This window comes from Hippopotamus amphibius, chromosome 5 (genome assembly GCF_030028045.1).
Source record: "Hippopotamus amphibius kiboko isolate mHipAmp2 chromosome 5, mHipAmp2.hap2, whole genome shotgun sequence".
NCBI lineage: Eukaryota > Metazoa > Chordata > Mammalia > Artiodactyla > Hippopotamidae > Hippopotamus > Hippopotamus amphibius.
Window position 1 is genome coordinate 259,804 of NC_080190.1, and position 24,501 is coordinate 284,304.

At 53.2% G+C, this 24,501-nt stretch overlaps 1 protein-coding gene across 1 annotated transcript; it reads right to left on the minus strand.

The window, feature by feature from the left end:
- Positions 1 to 22,366: 22,366 nt before the first annotated feature.
- On the minus strand, positions 22,367 to 24,267 carry LOC130853341 (olfactory receptor 287-like). Its single transcript, XM_057735059.1, has 3 exons — positions 24,034 to 24,267; positions 23,808 to 23,945; positions 22,367 to 23,299 (listed from the first exon to the last, which is right to left on the minus strand). The coding sequence occupies exons 1-3, from the start codon at positions 24,265 to 24,267 to the stop codon at positions 22,367 to 22,369; spliced, it is 1,305 nt and encodes a 434-aa protein (XP_057591042.1).
- Between the last annotated feature and the right edge of the window lie 234 nt (positions 24,268 to 24,501).

Here is a 24,501-nt window from a genome sequence, read left to right on the forward strand (position 1 = left end):
ACCGATGACCCCCGACCAGGGCATTACGGAAGGTGAGGACCGTGTCACGTGTGACGTAGGTGCGAGGAGTGAGTGAGGCCAGCACCGTCCAAACCAGACAGCTCTGTCCTCTGCACCTCCCGGGGCACCTGGGCGGCTGGGAGGGAGGGTCTCTGGGCCACCCACAGGGAAGGGTGAGGGGGAACAGAGCCCAGCGACGCAGGTTGGGGGCCAAGTCCGCACTGTGCGCTGCAGCCAGGACTGTGGGCAGAGCACCTCCGGGGGCCGTGTGCTGGGAGACCTGGCGCCAGTCGCCCATCGCTGCATCACCTCCAGGTTCCGAGAGTCCAGCCGCTCAGCTGCCATGGCAACCACTACGATGGAACAGATTTCCCATGAGAAGTGCCTTATGTCAGACATTGTGGGCACGTCCCCCTTTCAAAACGGGTGTACTTCCAAATCAAACTTCTGTAAGTGACCTTTTCAAAAAGCAGAGTGAAAATACTGGGTCGCTGGTTTGTCATTTAATTAACAAAGCAAGTGTTGGTGCCAGCCCCTTGTAGGGTGCTGCCGGGTGCTGCCGGGTGCTGCTGAGACCAGGTGGGTCAGGGAACTCACACGTGGCTGACACACCTGGGTAGCAGGTGCAGCTTGATCAGGGCCAGCCACACAGTGGGGTCTTCAAGGTGCCGGAGCCACAGGACCAGTCCCGAGAGAGCCAGCGGGGCATGGATGCTCGGGGGGTGACGGTGGAGTCGGTCCCCGCGAGACAGGGGGGCCCTGCAGGGCAGTGGCAGTGACCGGAGGCAGAGAAGGGGGAGCAGATCCCCAGACCGGGCTGAGCTCAGGTCTGGAAATGTCCCACAGACGGTGCAGCGCCTGGACCTGGGGCTCCAGAGAGAGGGCACCAGAACAGAGCCCTCGGAGTCACCAGTGCACAGCAGGCAACCAAAGTCAAGGCCAGGAGGGAGGGAGGACACAGAGCCAGAGGGAAGAGGCCAGACACTGCCCCCAGAGAAAGCATGGAGGCCCCGTGCACGAGAGGCCTGAGAGTTCCCGCTGCATTCCTGCCCAGGCTCCAGGGCCGGAGTGGTTGGGGGTGAGGGGAGGAAAGGGCCGCTGAGGGCGGGCTGCGGGGAGGGAGGTCCTCCGCCCGTCGAAGCGGCCACGTTGGTGGCAAAGGGCTCAGAGAAGGGAGGACAGAGGGGCCAGCGGAGACTCGGGCTCAGGGCAGGGACGGGGTGCAGGGAACAGGCCGGCTGGCCTCAGCTGGGAAGGAAGACGCCGCCCGGGCGGTGGTCTCCGCCCTCACCGCTCCTGCTGAGGCCACAAAGCCCTCGCGGTTCTGAGCCCCAGGACCCTGGTGGGGTCTCCCTGCCAGACCCTGCAGAGCGGTAGGAGGTGCTCCCAGGCCTCCCCTGGGTGGGCCCCTCCCCTCCAGGCCCCAGCCGGGGGCTCCGGACTCTGCGCAGGACTGCACTCGTCCTGAACAGGCACCCCGCACCGCCCGGGGACCCTCCTCTGGGCTCCAGGCCCACTGCTGCCCCCCGACCGGCCCTCCCCCCACACGGCCCCCTCCTCCCACCAGACAGCACGACCTCCTCCTCCAGACGGGACGCAGCCAACCCTCCACCCCTCGGCCCAGCCCCTGGCATCCTCCTCCGCTCCTTCCACACCACCGGGCCTGTAGGGGTGTGAGTCTGCCTTCTCTGCGCCTCCTCCTGTGGGGACCCCTGCTGGGACCACCCGCGGCTCCAGCCCCTCCCCCACCCACTCACAACCCTCATCAAACCCCCGTTAGCCACGGGTACATTCTCAAATCCTCATCAGGAGCCTGCGGTCCGGCGCTTACCGACCTCCCAGACTGGGTCCCCAGCGCCGCACCCCACCTCTCCCTGTCCGCTCCCGTGGGGCCCAGACCGCTCCCTAGAGGGCCGAGGAGGGCAGTCCCCTCCGCCTGATCCCTCGCGTACCAGCTTGTCTCGGATCAGGACTTGCACAGAGACCCCGCCAAACAGCCCCAAGGCCAGCACGGTTCACACAAGGGCCTGTCCACCCACTGTGGTCGCGTGCTCCCTGCCCCCCGCACAGCTGCCGGGGGAGCGGAGGCAGGCAGTTTGCCGTCCAGGCAGCCCCCCCTCAGCTGAGCCACCACTGCCCCGCCGTCTGCCTCACCTGACTCCCCGTTTTCCTGTTTTCTGGGACTTTGGAAAACACGTGTATTTCCAGTGGCTACTCCTTTCTTTCCGCACCGTGAGCACGGGACCGCTGCCGCAGAGGAGGAGACCTTGTGTGCCCGGCCCCCACCTGCCTGTGGGAGCAGCGGCCAGAAGCCAAGGCGCCCTGGGCCTGCAGCGCTGGGGGTCGTGCCCAGTGCCCCCACCCCCAGCAGGCAGGACACCCCATTAGCCGTGAGGAGGCAGCGCTTCCCTGGGCTAACGCTTGCCCGCGATGCCCTCCCTCAGCCCGGTGACCACGCTCCCCTGCCCCCTGGCCTGGGGACCACGCCCCACCTCGAGGTCTCCTGTCTTCCTTCCTCCTCTACCGACCCCCAGTGAAGACCAGCCTCCAGGTAAAGAGTGGATTGAGCACAACATGCTCCCACCTTAAATATCCCCAGAATCATGATAAAGGGACCCCCCCCAACAAGGGTAATGACAGAGGGGACAAATGGGGCCCGTTCGGCAGAGCAGGGGACCGAAGTGAAGACGCGGTGGGCGAGGCAAGCGAGTAAGGTGTTCACCGGCTCCAGGCTCACATGAGGCTGAAAATGGGGGGTTATGGAAGGCAGCAAAGCCCAGCCTGAACCCCCAGAACTCCAGAGATAGAGGCCCAGGGAGGACACACCCAGATATCTGAGGGCGAGACCCCAGCCCTGCACCCTGGTCCCTCCAGACGGGAGCTTGGATGGAACTTCTCTGAGGAACCTTCCCACGAATGCCCAGAACCAAGGACACTGACAGTGGGGCGCTCCAGCCCTGTGACCCTTCCTGGGCACAGTCAGCATTTGGGGCCTCTCCATGCAGGCTGAGAGTTGAGGGTCACCAGACATCTGCCGAGAGCCTCTAGCAGGAAAGATGGAGCAAAACTAAGGAAAGACAGGAAGTCCGAGGAAGAAGAGCTCCAAGGGGGAGATTTTCCTGAATATCCTCGGACATGAGAAAATGTTTCACCCATTCCAGGGATGGATTGCATCCTTGAAACAATAGAGACTAAAGGAAAAAGGAAGAGGAAAATTCAGGGAAATAGAGACAGAGAGAGAGAGCTGGAAATACGATGGCAGAAATAAAAACTCAATAAGGATTGGAAGCAAATTGAAGAAATCGTTCAGAAAATCAAGCCAAGAAAGACGTGGAAAATGGATACCAAATATGTTTTCAGATCCGGAAACTGGCCCGGAGATCTGATATCTAAGCAAGAGTATCAGAGACTCAGAGGAAACCGTGGGGATCTCCAGACCCAGGCTGGAGAATTGAGCACCTCAGATTAACCCTTTCCTGGAGGACAACTAGATAAGGGGAGTGAATCACATTTTAATCCTAAAAGCAGCAAAGGGACAAGAACCAGTGAGGAACTGCCAGGCTGAGGGACGGAGACCACTGGTGTCCAGCGTGGGGAGCCCAGACTCGGCTCTCAGGCCAGCTGAGGCCCCACAGACCCCACTGACACGGTGACCCTGCAAACCCACAGCCTGCCTGGGGAGGGGCTGGACCCTGGGAATGAGGGTGACTCGGACAAGACCCAGTTCTCTGGGGCCCAGGACAACCACCAGACACCAGAGCATGAAGGTGCAGACTTCGAACTTGGGTCACAGGATTCTAGATAACCAGACCACTATGTGTCTGGAAGAAGCGAAAACCAACAAAAATTCCTCCTGGAGGAAGAGATCAGAGTAAGTGCCAATCATTCCTTCGAATATTGCTTCAGATATGATCTTCAGCACAAAGTCAAAGATAATAAGGCACATGAATAAATTAAAGATCGTGAGTGACAGCTAGTGTTGGACTTAGGAAAAAATAATAACTGTATTTACGAGACCCAAGGAGGTAAAACATATAGAAGTGGGAGGACACAGAAGACTGAACAACCATCGACTTGACCTGACGCTTAGAAGACACTCCATACAACACAGAAGAATACATGCTTTTCAAGCGCACATGGAACACTTATCGAGATAGGCCCTTATTCTAGGCTGTAAAATGAGTCTCAATTTTTTTTAATTTGTCTATTTTATTTTTGGCTGTGTTGGGTCTTCGTTGCTGCGCAGGCTTTCTCTAGTTCTGGCGTTCAGGGGCTACTCTTCGTTGCGGTGCACAGCCTTCTCATTGCGGTGGCTTCTCTTATTGTGGAGCCCAGGGCTCTAGGCACGTGGGCTTCAGTAGTTGTGGTGCATGGGCTCAGTAGCTGCGGCTCACGGGCTCTACAGCGCAGGCTCAGTAGTTGTGGCACAGGGGCTTAATTGCTCCACAGCATGTGGGATCTTCCTGGAGCAGGGCTCAAACCTGTGTCCCCACATTGGCAGGCAGATTCTTAACCCCTGCACCACCGGGGAAGTCCCCAAGTCTCAAATTTAAAACACATAAAAGAAATACAAAGTATGTTTCTAATCATAATGGAATTAAAATAGAAATCAATAAAAGAGTAAGATATCTGGAAGATCTCCAAATATTTGGAAAGAGTATACTTCTAAATAACTTGTTAATTAAATAAGAAATCAAGAGAGAAGTAAGAAATAAATAAAAATAATGAATATAAAAACACAACATATCAAAAATTGTGGGGGTCTCCTAAAGCAGTACTTAGAGAGAAATTCATATCATCAAACAGCTATGTTAGAAAGGCCTTAAATCAATGATATCAGCTTCCATAGGAAGAAACTAAGATTATAATAATAAATAATAATAAGCTAAGCACAAAATAAGCAGAATAAAGGAAATAATAAAGATCAGAGCAGAAATCAATGAAATAGAACACAGGAAAAAAAGAGAGAGGAATCAATGAAACCAAAAGCTGGTTCTTTGAGAGCATCAATAAAGTTGATGTACCTCTAGTCAAGCTGATCAGGAAAGATAAGACACAAATTGCAATTATCGAGATAGAGAGTGGTGATATCACTACAGATTCTACAGACCTTAAAAGGGTCAGAAAATATTACAAATAACTTTATGCCAATAAATCTGACACCTGAGATTAAATAAACAAATTGCTTGGAAAACCAAAGCTCACTTAAGAAAAAAAATAGGCAGGACTTCGCTTGTGGCACAGTGGTTAAGAATCCACCTGCCAATGCAGGGGACACCGATTCGTGTGCTGGTCCGGGAAGATCCCACATGCTGCAGAGAGCAACTGAGCCCGTGCATGACAACTACTAAGCCTGTGCCGTGCTCCACAACAAGAGAAGCCACTGCAATGAGAAGCCTGCGCACGGCGATAAAGAGTAGCCCCGCTCGCCACAGTTAGATAAAGCCCGCACAGCAACAAAGACCCAATGCAGCCAAAAATAAAATACATATATATAAAATAAAAGAAAATTATAATTTAAAAAAAGAAGAGGAAATAGGTAAACTAAATAGCCCTATATCATTAAATTTGCAAATAAAAACTTCCCCATAAACGTAAAAAACTTCAGGAGAGATGGCTTCACTGGTGAATTCCCCCAGGCATTTAAGGAAATAATAATGCACAAAATCCTCCAGAAAACTGAAAAGGAGACAATGCTGCCCAACTCATTCTATGAGGCCAGCATCACCTTGATTCAGAACTAAAAAAAGAGCTATTACCAAAAAAAAGGAGTCTACAGACCATATTTTTCATGAATATACAAGCAATTTTTCTAAACAAATTTTAGCCCATAGGATCCAACGATATACACAAAGCGTAATATATCACGTCCAAGCGTGGGTGGTCTTAACACTTTGAAAATCAATCAATGTGACTGATTACAGATTTTAAAATAAAAACAGACAAAAATATCAACACAACGGATTTTAAAGAACAAACCATATAATCACCTCAACAGATGCAGAAATGCATTTGACAAAATTCACTCCTGAAAACGTGCATCCCTGAGAACAGCTCCCAGCAAACTCCCAACACGAGAGAAGCCCTCGGTCTGACAAAGGACATCTGCAGAAGGAGGAAGGTAATGAAATCCGCGGTAACGCAAACAGCAAGGTTGCAGCTGCAGGATGAGCATTCCAAACCAGCTCATTTCCGTATACCAGCAGGAGCACTAGGAAGTCGAAATCGTTTTCAAATATGTCAAAATATACAAAATAGCCAAGTGTAAATCTTACCAAGATGCGCAAGAGCTGTGCACTGAAAACTACGAAATGGTGTGGGGAAAATTAAAGACCTAAAGAGATGGAGATATACACCATGTGAACTCCTTGAAAGCCTCAGTACTGTTGAGATGCCAACCCCCTCCAACTCGTCTGGGCCGCAACGCAATCGCATCCAAAATCTAAGCGGGCATCTCTTAGACACTGCCAAGCTGATTCTAAAGCTTATATTGAAAGCAAAGGCCCTAGGATATTCAAAACAACGTTGAAAAAGACCAACAGGTTGGAAAAGTACCACCAGATTTCAGGTCTTATTATAAGGTCAAGTGAGCAAGAGAGAGCAGTACGGACATGAAGACAGACATCATGGCACGGAGCAGAGGGAGGACAGAAATAGACCCACACGTATGAGGACATGTGACTGCTGACAAAGATGCAAAGGAGGAAAAAGAGTCTTTACAGTAAATAGTGCTGGGAAAATTGGAAACCCAGATTCCTCAAAATGGGCTTTGATCCATACCTACACTATACAAAAATAAACTCAAAATAGATCATAGACCTAAATATAAAATTGGAAACTTCTAGGAAAAACAACATGAAAAAATTGTTTACCTTGGGACAGGCAAAATTTTTCTTTGATTAGAAAGCAACACCAAAATCCATAAAAGAAAAAAAATTCATCCATTGAACTTCATCAAAATTAAAATCTGCTCTTCAAAAGGCAGTTAGAAGCCAGACTGTACAGAGAAAATGTTCTCCAACCTCATAGCCTTTAGCTCAGTAACTTGTATCCAAAGCCCAATAATGAAACAAAGAGCTTAGATTTTTTCAGTGGGCAAACGATTTGAACAGACTCCTTACCAAAGAACTTACAGGAGTGACGAGTGACACGTGAAAAGATGCTGAACGTCAGGAAGTGGTGGTGCAGATCAAACCCCAGGTAGATGCCACCGCACACCTGACGGAACTGACCACAGATCTGGGCAAAGATGCACAGGAGCTGGACCTCTCCCACACAACTGCTGGACACGCAAAAGGCACAACTGCTCTGGAACACACGTTGGGAATTTGGTAAAAAGTTAAACACGTACCTACCCAGCCACTTCACTCTTAAGTATTAACCCAAGAGAAAGGAAAGTATATATCCTTGCAAAGACTTGTGAGTGTGTGTTCAGAGCAGCTTTATCTGTAATGGCCCAGAACTGGGAACAGCTCAAATACCCACCAACAGGTGAATAGATAAACAAATGATGTTGTATCCACATACTTGATGATCGGCAGCGAGAAGGATGACCTCTCAACACCTGCAACAACATAGACGAATCTCGGAATGATTAGGTTGAATTTTTAAAGTCTGATTTGGGGACTTCCCTGGTGGTCCAGTGGTTTAGACCCCACGCTTCCACTGCAGGGGATGCTGGTCCGATCCCTGGTCCCACATGCCACATGGGGAGGCCCCCCAAAAAAATTCTTAATAAATACATAAAAGTCTGGTTTGAAAGAGTATATACCATATGATTTCACGTATATAAAATTCTCGAAGATGTTAACTGACCAACAGTGACAGAAAGCAGACCTACCATGTGATCCAGAAATTCCACTCCTGAGTACATATCTGTGGGAAGACATTCGGGAACCTTTCTGAAACCTTGAAAATGTTAAAGTATGTGGGCCGAGCGATGGGATTCAGAATGTCCTGCTTGAGCAGTGGAGGAGCTGAGGGTGCGGGGCGTGGAGACTAATATCACCCTGTTTGGCCCTGAAGGATGGCTGGTTAGCCAAAGACGGGTAAGATTCCTCAGAGGAGGAACAACCTAAGACAGGCACAGCCGCAGAGGGGCCAACAGGGGTGGTGCATAGAGCCTTCCTTATATCACCCTGTTTGGCCCTGGAGGATGACTGGTTAGCCAGAGACGGGTATGATTCCTCAAGGGAGGAACAACCTAAGACAGGCACAGTCGCAGAGGGGCCAGCAGGGGTGGGGCACAGACCCCCAATGTCTGAGAGAGGTCTCCTGCCCCCAGGGCTGTTTTGCTCTCCAGGCCCAGCTCAAACCCACACCTGCTCAACTGGACCCAGGAAGCAAAGATAATTGCCTCAGTCATGTGAGGCCTTTGATTGTTTATGGGTGTAACCTGAGAATGTTAGCCCACGAACTCAATAAAAGCAACCTGGGATGAGTCAGCAGGGCTCTTGATCCCAGAGGTCTTGAGCCCCCCGGTCCCACTTTTCTCTTCAGTCTGTGTCTGTGTCTTCTTCAAGCTTGCGGCACCCGTCACTCACCTCGAGTCGCCGAGCTGGTCTCGGCACATATCCAAAGAAAACGAAAACACAAATTCGAAAAGATATGTGCACCACGCTGCTCATAGCAGCCCTGTTTACAACAGGCAAGACGTGGGGGCAACATACATGTCCACTGACAGATGCGTGGACAAAAAAGATGTGGCGCATATATAGATATAGATATAGATATAGATATAGATATAGATATAGATATAGATATAGATATATATGAATATCACTCAGCCGTAAGAAAGACTGAAATAATACCATTTGCAGCAGCATGGATGGACCTAGAGATTGTCACACAATGTGAAGTAAATCAGACAGAGAAAGATAAATATCATATCATATCACTTACATGTGGAATCTAAAAAATGATACAAATGAACTTATTTACAAAACAGAAATAGAGTCACACACATGGAAAATAAACATATGGTTACCAAAGGGGAAGCAGGGGGAGGGATAAATTAAGAGTTTGGAATTAACAGGTACACACGACTGTATATAAAATAGATAAACGGGGCTTCCTTGGTGGCGCAGTGGTTAAGAATCCGCCTGCCAATGCAGGGGACATGGGTTCCATCCCTGGTCCAGGAAGATCCCACATACCGCAGAGCAACCAAACCCGCGAGCCACAACTACTGAGCCTCAGTGCCACAACTATTGAAGCTCATGCTCACCTAGAGCCCATGCTCCGCAACAAGAGAAGCCACCACACTGAGAAGCCTGCAAACCACAACGAAGAGTAGCCCCCACTCACAACAACTAGAGAAAGCCCGTGCGCAGCAACGAAGACCAAACACAGCCAATAAATAAATAAATTTATTTATTTATCTTAAAAAAATAGATGAACAACAAGGATCTACTGTATAGCACAGGGAACTATATTCGATATCTTGTAAAAATCTATAATGGAAAAGAATCTGAAAAAGAACATACGTGTATGTATGTATAACTGAATCACTTTGCTGTATACCCAAAACATAAATCAACTATACTTCAATAATAATTAGTTAATTTTTTTGAAAGTTGTATATATCAATATATTAAAAAAAAGTTATGAATTTCTACAGAATGCCTGGGTCATAGGTAACAAATACAGAAGATTCCATAGATGGCATAGGATTCAATCATGCAGTGATTTTTCTTTTTTTTTTTTTTTTGGAGCTGCAGGGAATATTTTTTTTTTTTCTTTAGATCTTTATTGCAGTGTAACTGCTTTACAGTGTGGTGCCCCCTCCCCCACAGGGACCTGCCTGGCTGCCTCACAGAGGCCAGGCTGAGTGCTTTCATTCACGAGTGAGGAGGTGGGAGCACAGAGGCTCAGACCCTGGGTCTGTGCTGTGCTCACCGTGTGGCCATGAGCCTCTTCTGCAAAGTGGGTTCTGCTCCTGCTTCGTCCTGCCAAGAGGGCAAGAGAGAGAGCACACCAAGTCTGCACCGTGCTACGGGGTGGCTGAGGTGGCCACACCCACTGTGTGGATGGCGCTGCGCACAGGGTCAGAGAGGGGCCTGGGGGAGGAGCAAGACCCCACCCCAGCTCCTGGCACAGGCAGTGGTGCCTCACGTGGTCCCGCGGAGCAGTGACTGCGGGGGTGTGAGGCCCACCCAGAACGTCTTCCGCTCTGAGAGTGCTTGTCAGCCAACCACACGCACCTCAGATGGAGAGGCCGGGGCAGCCTGTTGGGCGACACCTGGTCCACCATCTCCAAGGCGACACGCAGCCCCAGGCAGGGCTGAGCACGGGCAGGACCAGCCGAGGGCCATTCTTTGGGCCACTGGGAATAAACGGGTGGCCACAGAAGCTGCATTCTGCTGTCCTGAATCCAAGATCAAGGGACATCTCACTTATATCCCAATGGCGAACAAGCAAGAAGTAATGCCTGCTTCCTTCGTCGTCAGGAAGATGCACATTGAAACCACAATGCGATGCACACCCTCTGGGATGGTCAAAATGAAGACAGACTACACTAAGCGTTGGAGAGGATGACAAAAATGACCAAACACCTGAAGGGACTGGACCGCGTGGCACACGCTGGGGAAGACTGTTCTCTGTGAAGATGGACACACACCGACCTGGGACCCAGAAATTCCACTCCTGGATACACCCCCAACAGAACTGCATGCATGTTCTTCCCAAAGACATCATGAGACTTATCGGAGTGGCATAATTTGTAATAACCAACGTCAGAGACAACCCTCAGCGGCTGAGTGGAGCAACCATGGCCTATCCGTGCAGGGGAGGGTTAGTGAAGGACCCCCACACACAGCACCACGGGAGGGCCTCGCAAACATGGAGTCGGGGGAAAATGCCAGGCACAAAAGAGCACATTCCGTGTGACTCCACTTATACAAAAATAAAAAACAGGCACATGAATCTGCTAGGTGGTCGAGATCGTGGCCGAGAAGGGGTTGGGATCTGGGGCTACAGCCACGTCAGCTTCTTGGTCAGGTGCGTGCAGTTTATGAAAATTCATCAAGTTATATGCTTAAGGTTTGGCCGCTTTTCTACCTGTGTTTCGTACTTTAATAAGAAGTTTAGGACTTCCCTGATGGCGCAGTGGTTAAGAATCTGCCTGCCAATGCAGGGGACACAGGTTCAATCCCTGCTCTGGGAAGATTCCACATGCCACGGAGCAACTAAGCCCGTGCACCACAACTACTGAGCCTGCACTCTAGAACACGTGAGCCACAACTATTGAGCCCATGTGCCACAACTACTGAAGCCCACACACCTAGAGCCCATGCTCTGCAACAAGAAAAGCCACTGCAATGAGAAGCCTGCTCACCACAACAAAGAGTATCCCTGCTCACCGCAACTAGAGAAAGCCTGCACGCAGCAACAAAGACTCAAAGCAGCCAATAAATAAATAATTTTTTTTTGAAAAAGGTTACACACCCGATGTCATGTACAACATGGTGACTACAGTTAATAATACTGCACTGTAGATTTGAAAGCTGTTACAAGAGTAGGTCTTAAAAGTTCTCATCACAAAAGGAAATTTTTGACTCTGTGCGGTGATGGATGTTAACTAGACTTCCTGTGGTGACCATGTCACTGTATATACAAATGTCAAATCATTCTGCGCTACGCATAAAGCTAATAAAATGTTATGTGTAAATTGTATCTCAACATCAATTAATTAATTAAAATGCAAAAGACTCCTAAAGTTTTACGTTGTGACATACTGGCTTGTAAAAAATAGCCTACTAGAAATTTGTTGAAATTTACACATCAAAAAAAAAGCATTTAATCCCTTTGAAACATAGATAGTGACAGAAAGGAGGAAAGTCAATACACTACAAACGACTCGACTGTGTTCAGGTTACAGGTGGAGGAAACGTGATTTGCACACACTGGTGTCTCCGTGTCCTCGTCCCGGGTGTGCCCTGCGGCAGCCTGCAGACCTGCCAGAACTCGGAGGGGCAGCAAGACTCTGCAGGAAAATTTCACAGAGACCAGGAGAGCAGGTGGCTGCCGAGGCCGGGACACTCCCCACGCCTGGGAAGCCGGGAGGAGGAGGAGACCTGGTCCAAGTTTCTGTACAACCTTCCCCTCCCATGGCTCTGCCTCCCTGCAGACACCCCGGCTCTCAGGAAGTGCAGCGCCTGCCCAAAACGCAATTGCTGGTTTGAAATTAATTGTCTCCTCCGAGCTGAGCCCTGGAGGGATGTGATGTCATTTTTAATTGGGACGGTTCTCACCATCCTGAGGGTGACACGCAGGAGCGCTGCCCAGGCCTAACGGGCCGGAAGCCCCCACCTGCTGGCCCCGGGCTCTCGGCCCCCGAGACCCACTTGCATCCTCTTTAATGACGCCCCAGGGAGGGCAGCACCTCAGCACTCAGCTCTAACAGCGCCTCCCGTCAGCGCGGGCTGGAACCTTCATCAACTGCGAGTTGATTGGGTACCAAGGGGGTTATCAAGGATTCCCCAGGTGCCTGAAGAACACAAACTTTTCTCAGAAACAGAACTCAGAACAAAGACATTCCCTCGGGGGGAGCAGGTCAGGGAAGAGGCAACGGATGAGCAGACATTCCTGACACAACGGCACAAGCTGCTGAGCTGGGCTGGGGACAGCCTGCCCTCAGCCCTCGGCCCTTGACAGGGACACCGCTGCCATCCTGGTGCCCAGAGATGCCTGTGGGAACACTCTGGACACACGTCTGCAGGAAGCTGGGCAGAGACCCAGCCATGGCCAGGGCCCTGCTGCCAGCAAGGGGCTGGTGCCTCCTGGCCCAGCAGGTGTCCCCTCGGCAGGTGTCCCCTCGGCAGGTGTCCCCTCAGCAGGTATCTCCTCAGTAGGTGTCTGCTCAGCAGGTGTCTCCTCAGCAGGTGTCCCTTCAGCAGGTGTCCCCTCAGCAAGCGTCCCCTCAGCAGGTATCTCCTCAGCAGGTGTCCCCTCAGCAGGTGTGTCCTGGCCAGCAACTACCTGGGGTGAAAGCCGTAGCTGCGCTCCTGCCTGTGGGCTTGAAGCGGCTCACTCCAAACCCCTCTGAGAGTGAGCACAGGACCTTCCTGTCCGTAGATGTTTCCCCCGGGCCCCGGAGGAACGACTGCCATAGCCCAAAAGTCTCAACCACCTCCCCCTCAACCCAGGGTGCAGTGACTCTGAGACGCACCACGGAGGCCTCGTCCAAGGGCTGCTCTCACCTGACGCTAGGTCATTCCTCCTGTCCCTGAAGTGCCGAGGCGGCCCTCGTTCCGGGGCATTTCCATCAAGTGTGAGGCTGTCCCCGTAGGTGTCCCCACTCCCCCAGCTTCACCACTTCCTGGCGCCTTGACGGTATTGATGTGCTCTCGCTACTCGCCTCCCCACAGGCCCCCAGCCCCACCGCCTCACCAAAGCCTCTCCGTCTCTGCCGTGTGACCCCCCAGCCAGGCCGAGGAGGGGCAGCACTGCTCGTCCCATCCCTGGGGGCTGCTCCTTCCAGCCTCCTGGGCTGGTGTCCCCTCACATTCCAGCCTCCTAGCATCGGACCGGGCCTGTCACCCGAGGTCTCTCTTCTCTCCACACCCCTCCTTTGGGGCCTTGTCCGTCCCGTAGTGTTCACTGTGACGTTGCCCCGAAAGTGCCCCTAAAGCCCCGAGCCGTGTCCAGCTGCTCCCTCACCACCTCCCCTCAGGGCACTCAGGCGCCTCCTGACCTCTTCCACCTAATGACTTAATGACTTAATGTGCCCAACATGAAACTCCTGAGACACCCCCAGACCTGCTCCTATCCCCAGCTGTTTCCTTCTCCATAAACGGAGCCCAGCCTTCCAGTTGAGCAAAACCCACATCACCCTTGGTTCGTCTCTCTCTCACATCCCCGTCAGCCCAGCAGCAGTCCCGCTGGATCCACTCTCAGAAAACATCCAGAACCTGGCAGCTTCTCCCTCTACTGCTGCCTTCCTGCCCCACCCACCATCACTGCTCGTTTGGGTCACGGCAACGGCCTCCACCGTTCAACTGTCTTCTCAGTGCAGCTGCCAGAAGGAGCCTTCCCAACACCGATGGATCACATCACCCTCCACTCACAGCCCTCAAAGTCTCCCATCCCACTCAGAGCACAGCTAAAGCCTCATCCCAGCCTGCAAGGTCCCCCCATAACCTGGGTCCCCTCGGACCCCACCTCCTCCTGCGGGACCCCCTCAATCATCTCACTCCAGACACAGGCTTCACAGCTGTTCCCCAAACACCCTAGAAATACTCCTGCCCTGTGTGGAGCGGCAGAAGGGAGAGGGGAAGGAGTCACGAAGAAATAGAAAGAAGAAGAGGAGGGAATGATTGGCTGGGTAGATGGACAGACAGATGCATGGACAGATGGATGGTGGATGGATGGATGGTGGATGGTGGATGGTGGATGGTGGATGGTGGATGGATGGTGGATGGATGGGTGGGTGGATGGATGGATGGTGGATGGTGGATGGATGGTGGATGGATGGGTGGGTGGATGGATGGATGGATGGATGGATGGTGGATGGTGGATGGATGGTGGGTGGATGGATGGATGGATGGATGGATGGATGGATGGATGGATAATGGTTAGGCAGGTGGATGGGTGGATGGATGGATGGATGGTGGATGGATGGATGGATGGATGGTGGATGGATGGTGGATGGATAGGTGGGTGGATGGATGGATGGTGGATGGATGGATGGATGGATGGATGGTGGATGGTGGATGGATGGTGGATGGATGGATGGATGGATGGATAATGGGTAGGCAGGTGGATGAGTGGATGGATGGATGGATGGTGGATGGATGGATGGATGGTGGATGGATGGTGGATGGATGGTGGATGGATGGATGGATGGATGGATAATGGGTAGGCAGGTGGATGGGTGGATGGATAGGTGGATGGCAGTGCTGATGGTAGGGACACAGATATTTGCCACTGACCTCTGCCCTCAAGGAACTCACAGTCTGGGGGAATCGACACTGACAGATAAATATTATGCCATCTTCTTGCCAAGAAGATGCACTGCATATTGCTTCCCACCCCATAGGTAGCTTGGGATAGTCAGGAGTCACCCAAAACAGCCTAGGGGATGGGGCATCTTAATCACAGGCACAGAGATGGCCACCTGCAGATGGTCCAAACCAAAACCAAGTCCAGACATAGCCAAGTCCACCAGCCAAAGAGTCCAGTTCAAGACCTAAGCCACCAGCTTGCACTCGGCGGGGAGAGTGTGCCTCGAAAGACAGTGGAGTCCTGCAGCCACAGGCTACCCACTGGGGAGGCAGTGGGCAGGTCATGAGCATGAGAGACCCTGAAGCTCTGTAGGGGGCCTCAGGTGCCCCAGGAATGGACATGGGACTCCTAGGAGCACAGGGTAGGGGAGCCAACCCAAAAGCTGAGGTTAAAAAAAGGAAGTGGAGTCAGTAGAAGCGGGAAAGGTGTTCTCAAGAGTGGGAACAGCATGATAAGGGCACAGAGAGGTGAGGAAACACAGGCCACCAGAGGCCAGGACTAGGGGTAGACACATCATGGTACAAGTGCGTGCTAGCGTGGCCAGGGTGATGAGAGACACTCAGGGCCACCCACCAGCCCCCAGGCAGCAACCAGAGAGCATCCTCACCCCCAGGTCTCCTCCCCATCTCTGCAGCCACCATCTTATGACGTCCCTAACTCTTCCTACGTCATTCTACAAGGTCAGCACTACCCTAATACCAAAACCAGACAAAGACATTACAAGAAAGGAAAACTACAGATCAGTCTCTCTCGTGAACACAGATGCAAAAATCATAAACAAAATATTAGCAAATCTAATCCAATGATGTCTTTAAAAAAAGTATACACCACAACCAAGTGGGATTCATTCCAGGTATACAAGGCTGAAAATCTGAAAATCAACTAATGTAATCTATCTATAAAGTCTAAAGAAGGAAAATCATATGATTATATCATTAGATGTAAAAAAAAAAAAGCATTTGGCAAAGTCCAACACCCACTCATGATTTAAAAATAAAACAAAACTCTCAGCAAACTAGGAACAGAGGGGAGCCTCGTCAACTTGATAAATAACATCAACAAAAACCTACAGTTAATGTCATATTTAATTGTGAAAAACTAAATGCCTTCCATCCTGAGACTGGAGAAAAGACAAAAAGCCCCATCTTACCACTTATATTCAACATGATACATGAAGTCCTAGCAATGTACTGAGACAAGAAAAGGAAATAAAAGTATATCAATTGGGAAGGAAGAAATAAAATGCTTTTTCTCAAATGAAATGATTGTCTATGTAGAAAAAATATTTTTAAGACAAAAATCTTCTGTAACTAATAATTACAGCAAGGTTGCAGGATACAAAGTTAACATACAAGATCAGTTGCTTTTATGAATGCCTATGTAACAGCAATAAACAATTAGAATTGGAAACGAAAAACAATACCGTTTACATACACACAAAAACTGAAATACTGAGGTATAAATATAACATGATATGTGCAAGAACTATATGAGGGGAAACCAGAAAACTCTGGTGAATGAAGTCAAAGAAAATCTAACTCAATGGAGAGACCGTCCACATTCATGGAGAGGAAGACTCAGATTGTTAAGATGTCACCTCTTCCCGGTTTTATGTATAAGTTCAGTGAAGTCCTAATCAAAACCCCAAGTTAACTTGTACATATCAGCAAACTGATTCTGAAGCTCAGTGTCACAACAGCAAAGACAACAAAGTTGGAGGAATGACTCTAGCCGACGTCAAGATTGATCATAAGGCTACAGTAATCAAGCCAGTGTGATATTGGGGCTTCCCTGGGGGCGCAGGGGTTGAGAATCCGCCTGCCAATGCAGGGGACACGGGTTCAAGCCCTGGTCAGGGAAGATCCCACAAGCCATGGAGCAACTGAGTACAGGCGTCACAACTACTGAGCCTGCACTCTAGAGCCCACGAGCCACGACTACTGAGCCCACATGCCACAACTACTGCAGCCCGCATGCTGCAACTACTGAAGCCTGCATGCTGCAACTACTGAAGCCCGTGTGCCTAGAGCCCATGCTCTGCAACAAGACACCACAGCAACGAAGAGTAGCCCCCACTCGCCACAACTAGAGAAAGCCTGCGTGCAGAAACGAAGACCCAATGCAGCCAAAATAAAATAAAATATCCAAAAGGGACTCTTAATTTTTAAAAAAACAGTGTGGTATTATTGGTAAAGAAGAGACAAATAGATCAATGGAACAGAATAGAGAGCCCAGAAATAGATCCACATAAATGTAGTCAACTGCTCTTTGATACAGGGGCAAAGGAAATACAATGGAGCAAAGATAATCTCTTCAAAAAATGGTCCTGGAACAACTGGACATCCACATGCAAGAAGGAGAAGGAGGAGGAGGAGGGGGAGAAGGAGGGGGAGGGGAAGGAGAGAAAAAGAAAGAAAGGAACGAACGAACAAATGAACGAACGAACGAAAAAAAGAAAGAAAGAAAGAAAGAAGGGGGAGAGGGGAGGTAGGGGAGAGGAGAGGAGAAGAAAAGAGAATCTAGACAGTGACCTTACACCTTTCACCAAAAAATTAACTCAGAAGAGATCTCGGGGGACTCCCCTGGTGGTCCAGTGGTTAAGAATCTGTCTTGCAATGCAGGGGACACCAGTTCTATCCCTGGTCGGGGAAAAAAGATTCCACATGCCGCAGGGCGACTAAGCCCATGTGCCACAACTAGGGAGTCCATGTGCCACAACTACAGAGCCCACATGCCCTGGAGCTCACTCGCCACAACTAGAGAGAAGCTTGAGCACCACAACGAAAGATCCTGCATGCTGCAACTAAGATCTGACACAGCACGGAAAGAAGGAAGGAAGGAAGGAAAGAAAGAAATCTCAGAAGTAAATGTAAAATGCAAAACTATAAAATTTCCACATGGTAATAAGAGAAAATCAAGATGACCTTGGGTTTCGTGGTGACTCTCTAAAATACAACACTGAAAGCACAATCCATGAAATAAATAGTTGATATGTCAGACTTTATTAAAATTAAAACTTTCTGCTCTGCAAAAGACACAGCTAAGAAAATGAAAAGACAGCCTACAAACTAGAAAATACTTGCAAAACATACATCTGACAAAGGACTTTTATCCAAAATATATCCAAGAACTCTCAAACTTCAACAGTAAGGGCTTCCTAGGTGGCGCAGTGGTTAAGAATCTGCCTGCCAATGCAGGGGACACGGGTTTGAGCCCTGCTCCAGGAAGATCCCACATGCTGCGGAGCAACTAAGCTCGTGTGCCACAACTACTGAGCCTGCGCTCTAGAGCCTGTGAGCCACAACTATTGAGCCTGTGTGCTGCAACTACTGAAGCCCACACACCTAGAGCCCGTGCTCCACAACAAGAGAAGCCACAGCAATGAGGAACCTGCAGACCACAATGAAGAGTAACCCCCGCTCACTGCAACTAGAGAAAGCCCGCGTGCAGCAACAAAGACCCAACACAGCCGATAAATATATAAATTAATTTATTTTTTAAAAATGCTGGAGAGGGTGTGGAGAAAAGGGAAGCCTCCTACACTGTCGGTGGGAATGTAAACTGGCACAGCCACTATGGAGAACAGTACAGAGGTTCCTTTAAAAAGTAAAAATAGAGCTACCATATGATCCAGCAGTCCCACTCCTGGGTATATATCCAGAAAAGATGAAAATTCTAATTTGAAAAGATGCATGCACTGTGATGTTCATAGCAACACTAGTTACAACAGGAAGACATTGAAGCAATCTAAATGTTCATAGACAGGTGACTGGATAAAGAAGATGTGTCATATGTATATATATGTGGGTGTGGGGGCGTGTGTGTGTGTGTGTGTGTGTGTGTGTGTGTGTATGTGCAATGGACTATTACTCAGCCATAAAAAAGAATGAAATAATGCCATCTGTAGCAACATGGATGGACCTAGAGATTATACTACTAAGTGAGGTAAGTCAGAAAGAGAAAGGCATATACGATATCACTTATATGTGGCATCTGAAAAAAAAGATACAAATGGACTTATTTAAAAAACAGACTCAGGGACATAGAAAATAAACGTATGGTTACCAAAGGGAAAGGGCGGGAGGGATTAACTGGGAATTTGGGATTAACAGATACTTACTACTAAATATAAAACAAACAGCAAGGACCTACTGTATACAACAGGGAACTATATTCAATACCCTGTAATAAATCATAATGGAAAGAATATGAAAATATATATGAATACATAAATATATATCACTTTGCTGTATACCTGAAACATTGTAAATCAACTGTACTTAAATTAAAAAGTTTTTGAAACCATAGAGACAGTAAAAAGATGAGAGGCTGCCAAGGGCTCAGCAAGAGGAGGAGCGGGGATGCACAGGTGGAGCACGGGGGATTTTTAGGGCAGTGGAACTATTCTGTGTGTTGTCGCGGTGGTGGACACATGACACCTGCATTTGTAGAAAACCCGTGGGATGCACGTCACTCAGAGTGAGACGATGTAAATTACGGACGTGCGTTAGCCAGAGTGTCAGTGTTTGATCACCAGCTGTAACAAGCGCATCCCACACCAACGCAAGACCTTGAGAAGGAGAACTGGCAGGAGTGTCACATGGGAACCCTCTGCACTTTCTGCTCAGTTTTCCTAGAGACCTAAAGCTGCTCTTAAAGTCTATTAATTTAAACATCATTAAAATTATTTTCACCTGAAAGGAGAGAGAAGGCCAAAAACAGAAAATGCTGAAGTTTCCTTCCTCTGCGTTGACTTACTGCAGACCCAGAAGCCCCCCCGGACGCGGGCTGGGGCGCAGAGGGCCTGGGCCACCCTCCCTCCGCAGGCTGGGGCGGGAAGTCCGGCCAGGCCCGCAGGTCCCCGCGGAGCCCGGAGTGGCCACGGGAAGGTGCGCGGGCGGCACCAGGTCCGCGAGGGGCCCCGCCTCCGCGCCAAGCGCTGCCTCACACGCCTGCACGCGGGGCCCCCTCCCTGGCCCCCAGACCTCGCGCCCCGGGGACGGGGGTCGCTAAGGGGCTTCACGCCCTCCCGACCCGGCGGCGAAGCCGCCCCCACCGCCCGCGGCCTGAGACGCGCGGTTCTCAGCATCCCCTCCGCTGCCGCAAATCCCCGACCTCCCAAACCTGGGAAGGCGCCCCTCGCCGCGCCGGAAGGCATCCTCCCCCGGGACTCGCCTGCCCTCGGACGCGGGGAGCCCCCCTCAGGGCCCGCGAGCCCCTGGAGGTGCTCGGTCAGGTCGGGTCCCTGTGGGCGGTGACACCTGCCCCCAGGCCAGGCTCGGGCGGCAGACAAGGGCGCCTGGCCGCCGCCCCGGGGCCCTGAGCCGCACCGGGAGCGGACGTGAGGGGCCGGAGCCCACGCCCCTGAGCAGAGAAATCCCGCACGCGTGGCTGAGGACGCGCGCGAAGGGAGAGCGGCGGGGCGGGGGCGGGGGCACGGGGACGGACTGGGGGGTGCGGGGAGGCGCGAGGGGGCAGGGGAGGAACGGCCCTCCAGGGCAGGGGCCCGGAGAGGGCCGCGTCCCGCTAAGGGGGGATGTCCCTAACTTACCCCATCAGCTTAACAAGGACAGGAACCCATTCCACTTGGATGCTCTTTAACTCATTATTTGGAAAATAACTTCACAAAAGCACAAAGACCACACACGCATCAGTAGCCACGGATGACAGAGAAACGTGTCCTTCCGCTCTGGCCCTGGGAAGGGGGGCCTCCGGGAACCCCGGCTTCTTCCCAGGGGTGGGAGATGGCTCCTCAGATGTCAGCCCCTCCTGCGGGCGCCCACCTGTTGTAGGCCCTGGATGGCAGCAAGACGAAGCCATCAGAGTCCCTGGCCGGGCCTCCTCCTGGAGGAGAGGACAGATGGTGAACCGTGAAGAGGGACGCGGGCATTGGCTCCCCACCCACAGGCCAGGAGTGGGTGGCCGGGGGCAGTTTTAAGCAGGGGGGTCCTCTGGAGCTCCAGAGGAGTGCCCCAGCCGAGACTGAGGGGCAGCAGGCCCACTGGAAGGCCTGGTGCGCTCCCGCTGCGGTGGGCTCCAGCACCCCCAACGCCCCCAGAGCCCCTGAGCACACCAGCACCACCGGCAGGCTCGGGACACGCTGCCCAGCGGTGCTGGGCTCAGCCCGCCGCCGAGCGGGGTTGGCCTAACTCGCTCGTGCCCTCCGTGGCTGACAACTGCGTCAGGCCTGTGGCCCTGGGAGGACACTGTGGCCACAACTCCTGGGCAGCTCAGGACTGAAACTCACGCAGTGCCACCCGGGCCACCAAGTCCAGGCAGCCACCCTCACTCTCCGTCCGGTTGGCAGGACAGTCCTGTCCTCTCAGGGGTCCCTGGTGGCTGGGCGATCAGGGTGGACGCAGGAGGGAGGGCACCGGTCCGTCATTCTGCCTGACCTGTGTGTGAAGTGACAGGACAGGCACAAGGGGATGCCCTGCACTCTTTCATCCACTAAGTATGAACATAGTAGTAACAATGTGCTCCCTGTCAGGCCCTGTTCTCAGTACCTGAGACACGTCAACTCCTTTACTATTCAAAGGGATGCATGGGATTGCAGCCTCACAATCCCCAGTAGCGATGAAGACACAGAGGTTCAGAGTGGTTACCCAAGCGGTTGCCCAAGTCATGCCAGCAGAGGGTTAGATCCAAACACCCAGCTTCAGAGCCCGCTTCTAACTCCACATGTGCCGCTCCCAGGAAAAGTCACGATGGGCTGCCGGGCCGGACCAGGCCTCTCACAGAGGCTCTGGACCCCCCAGGACCTCGCGTGGCTTACCCACTCAGTGACCACACCAAGCCCCCTCCCTCTGAGGCCCGCAGGTCCCCCTGTCCAGACCCCAGGAGGGTGTGAGACCTGGTGGGTGTGCTCTGAGGCTCCCCAAACCCACACACGGATCCCAAACAGCCCCCACTGGCTGCCTGGCTCCTGCAGAGGGGTATGCCTACTTCTCTGAGTTCTCCTCTCGGTGGATGCCCTCCCCAGGGCACCAGCGAGGGACGACTCAGGGGACCACAGGCGTCGGCAGCGGGGAGAAGTCCGAAGCGTGGGGTGGCCGCCCCCTCCCTAACAGCGGCCGTCAGCCCCTGAGGGCCAGAGCGGGCAGGGGCGCTGGGCTGCCCCAGCCCCGGCACTAGGCGGGCAGTGGGTCTGCAAGGCCATGTGCTGCTTCTGGGGGACCACGTGCCCCACTTCTCTCTCGGGTTCTGTGTCTGGAAGCCCAGGGGGCTGAGCACCGCGTGGCAAGGCCTGTGACAGGAGCGCCTGGGGCCAGGATGGAAGCTGCCTGCACGGACCGCCTGAGGGTCCCTGCGCGTGGTGACATCAGGGGGCCGTTTTCAGCGGTGCAGCGTGGCCCCCAGGGGCTCACTTCCCCTGCACCCCCCTCCGCAGAGCGTCCTCGACATCCTTGTTCCTCAGCGTGTAGGTGAAGGGGCTCAGCACCGGGGTGACGATGGCGTCGAGTACGGTGGCGGCCTTGGTCAGGTCCAGTGAGCTCCCCAGCGAGGCCCTCACGTGCAGGAAGGGGGTGGAGCCGTAGCAGAGGAGGACCACCGTGAGGTGCGGCGAGCAGGTGGAGGAGGCCTGGCGCCGGCCCGGGGCCGAGGGAATCCTGACCACGGTGGCGACCATGCGGGCGGAGGAGACCAGCGTGGTGCCGAGGATGACGCCGGAGGCGATGCCGAAAGACGCCAGCTCCGCTGCCCGCGTGTCGCTACAGGGCAGCACGACCCAGGGCGTGACGTCGCAGAAGAAGCGGTGGATGACACGCGAGCCGCAGGAGGAGAGGCGGGCGGTGAGGGCGGCAGGCACGGTGATGTCTGAGAAGCCGCAGAGCCAGGAGCCCAGGGCCAGGCGGGCGGAGAGGCCGGGCGTCTTGATGCTGCCGTGGCGCAGCGGCAGGCAGGTGGCCAGGTAGCGGTCGTAGGCCATCGCGGCCTGCGGGAAGTACCTGGTGCAGCCCAGCGAGAAGATGAAGTACATCTGCACGGCGCAGCCCTCGGAGGAGATGGCTCCGCTGCGCCAGGCGAAGGCGGCCAGGGTCTTGGGCACGCAGGCCATGGTGAACCGGACCTCCAGGAAGGAGAGGCTGCAGAGGAAGAAGTACGTGGGCGTCCGCAGGTGCCGGTGAGCCCCCACCAGGGAGACGGTGGCCAGGTTTCCGGCCACCGTGAGCACATACATGACCAGGAAGAGCAGGAAGAGCCTGACGTGCAGGCCCCGAGGCCCTGGGAAGCCCAGCAGGATGAACGGCCCCTGCGTGGACAGATTCTGGCTGCGGCCCCAGACCGTGATGTGCTGTCGGGACGCAGGCCACTGTGCGGCCAGTGAGAGGGGCCTCCCACCAGAAGCCCTCCCCGGGGGCTCAGGGAAGGAGGCTGCCCTCGCGCAGCCTCCTTGGGACCTACTCGCCTTGTCCTATAATCCCAGGACGCCAGGCCGGCCGTACATCCCTGTGGGAGGGGCCCGACCGCGAGCGGCGCGGAGCCCTGTGTGGGCGCGTGTTCCCAGCCACGTGTCACCTGGAGTCCTCATTCTAGGCTTCTTGTCACCTGGGGGAGGGGATCCTTATTCTAGATTTGGGGGGGTGGGGTGTCCTTGTTCTGGACTTCTCATGGGGGGGGAGTCTTCCTCATCCTAGACTCAAGTAGCCTGGGAGAGGACAGTAAGTGTCAGGTTGTCACAAATGAGATTACGTACGGCTCGATTCTTAGCATTTCAGCCAACAGCCAGACTGATTCCTAGCAAAGCATCCCTGTTGCTGTGCCTGGTAAAGCGCCCCCCAACCCCGACACAGGACGACAACCTCCGAGGCAGCCCACGGGGAGCCCTGTTCTCGCCGGACGCCCCGATTCTTCCATAGCTGGGAGTCCAGGCGCCCGACACGTGGGCTTGCGAACAGCTCTGTCACCAGCACCGCCTCCCCGCCAGCAGCTGGAGGTCGCTGGGTGGGGGCCAAGGCAGGGGAGAAGGCTCCAAGGGTCCCTCGGCGCTGCCCCCCCTTCTCAGAACCCGGCGGGGCGCGACCCCACCCGCACGAGCCCAGAGCCCAGCAGCCGCGGCTGCGGCGAGGCAGGTGGGCCGGCCGGTCCAGGCTTCACCCGACGTGTGCACATGCTGGACGGCTGGGGGCGGGGCGGCCGCAGGAGCCACAGCCTCGGGTGGAGGTTTTCCCCCGCCCCTGCACACCCCACACGCACGCTGCACACACAGCGCACACGCGCACCACCGGGCCCGGCCCTCTGCCTCCGGAGCACGCACGCCATTGCTGACGGACTTGGAGGCCCTCGGTGTGGCGAGGAGACGGCCGACGTGACCATTTCACAGTGTGATGGCCCTGCTCACCCGGGGTCTGGACGCACACCCAGCTTTGCTTTTCCGGGGCACCTTTACATACATGAATAACCGCGCGCTGGCCTCGCGCCTGCCCCAGCCGCCTGCTGAGGAGCAGGGGCCTAACGCTACCGGCAGCCTGGACGGGGACGGCCCAGCCCCGGCTC

Coding starts and splice junctions, on each gene's coding strand:
- LOC130853341 (XM_057735059.1), bottom strand. CDS start 24,267: ATGGCGTGCGTGCTCCGGAGGCAGAGGGCCGGGCCCGGTGGTGCGCGT. Junction 23,946..24,033: donor TGGGCTCTGGGCTCGTGCGG/GTGGGGTCGCGC, acceptor GCCCCCACCCAG/CGACCTCCAGCTGCTGGCGG. Junction 23,300..23,807: donor CCCCGTGGGCTGCCTCGGAG/GTTGTCGTCCTG, acceptor GCGTCCCGACAG/CACATCACGGTCTGGGGCCG.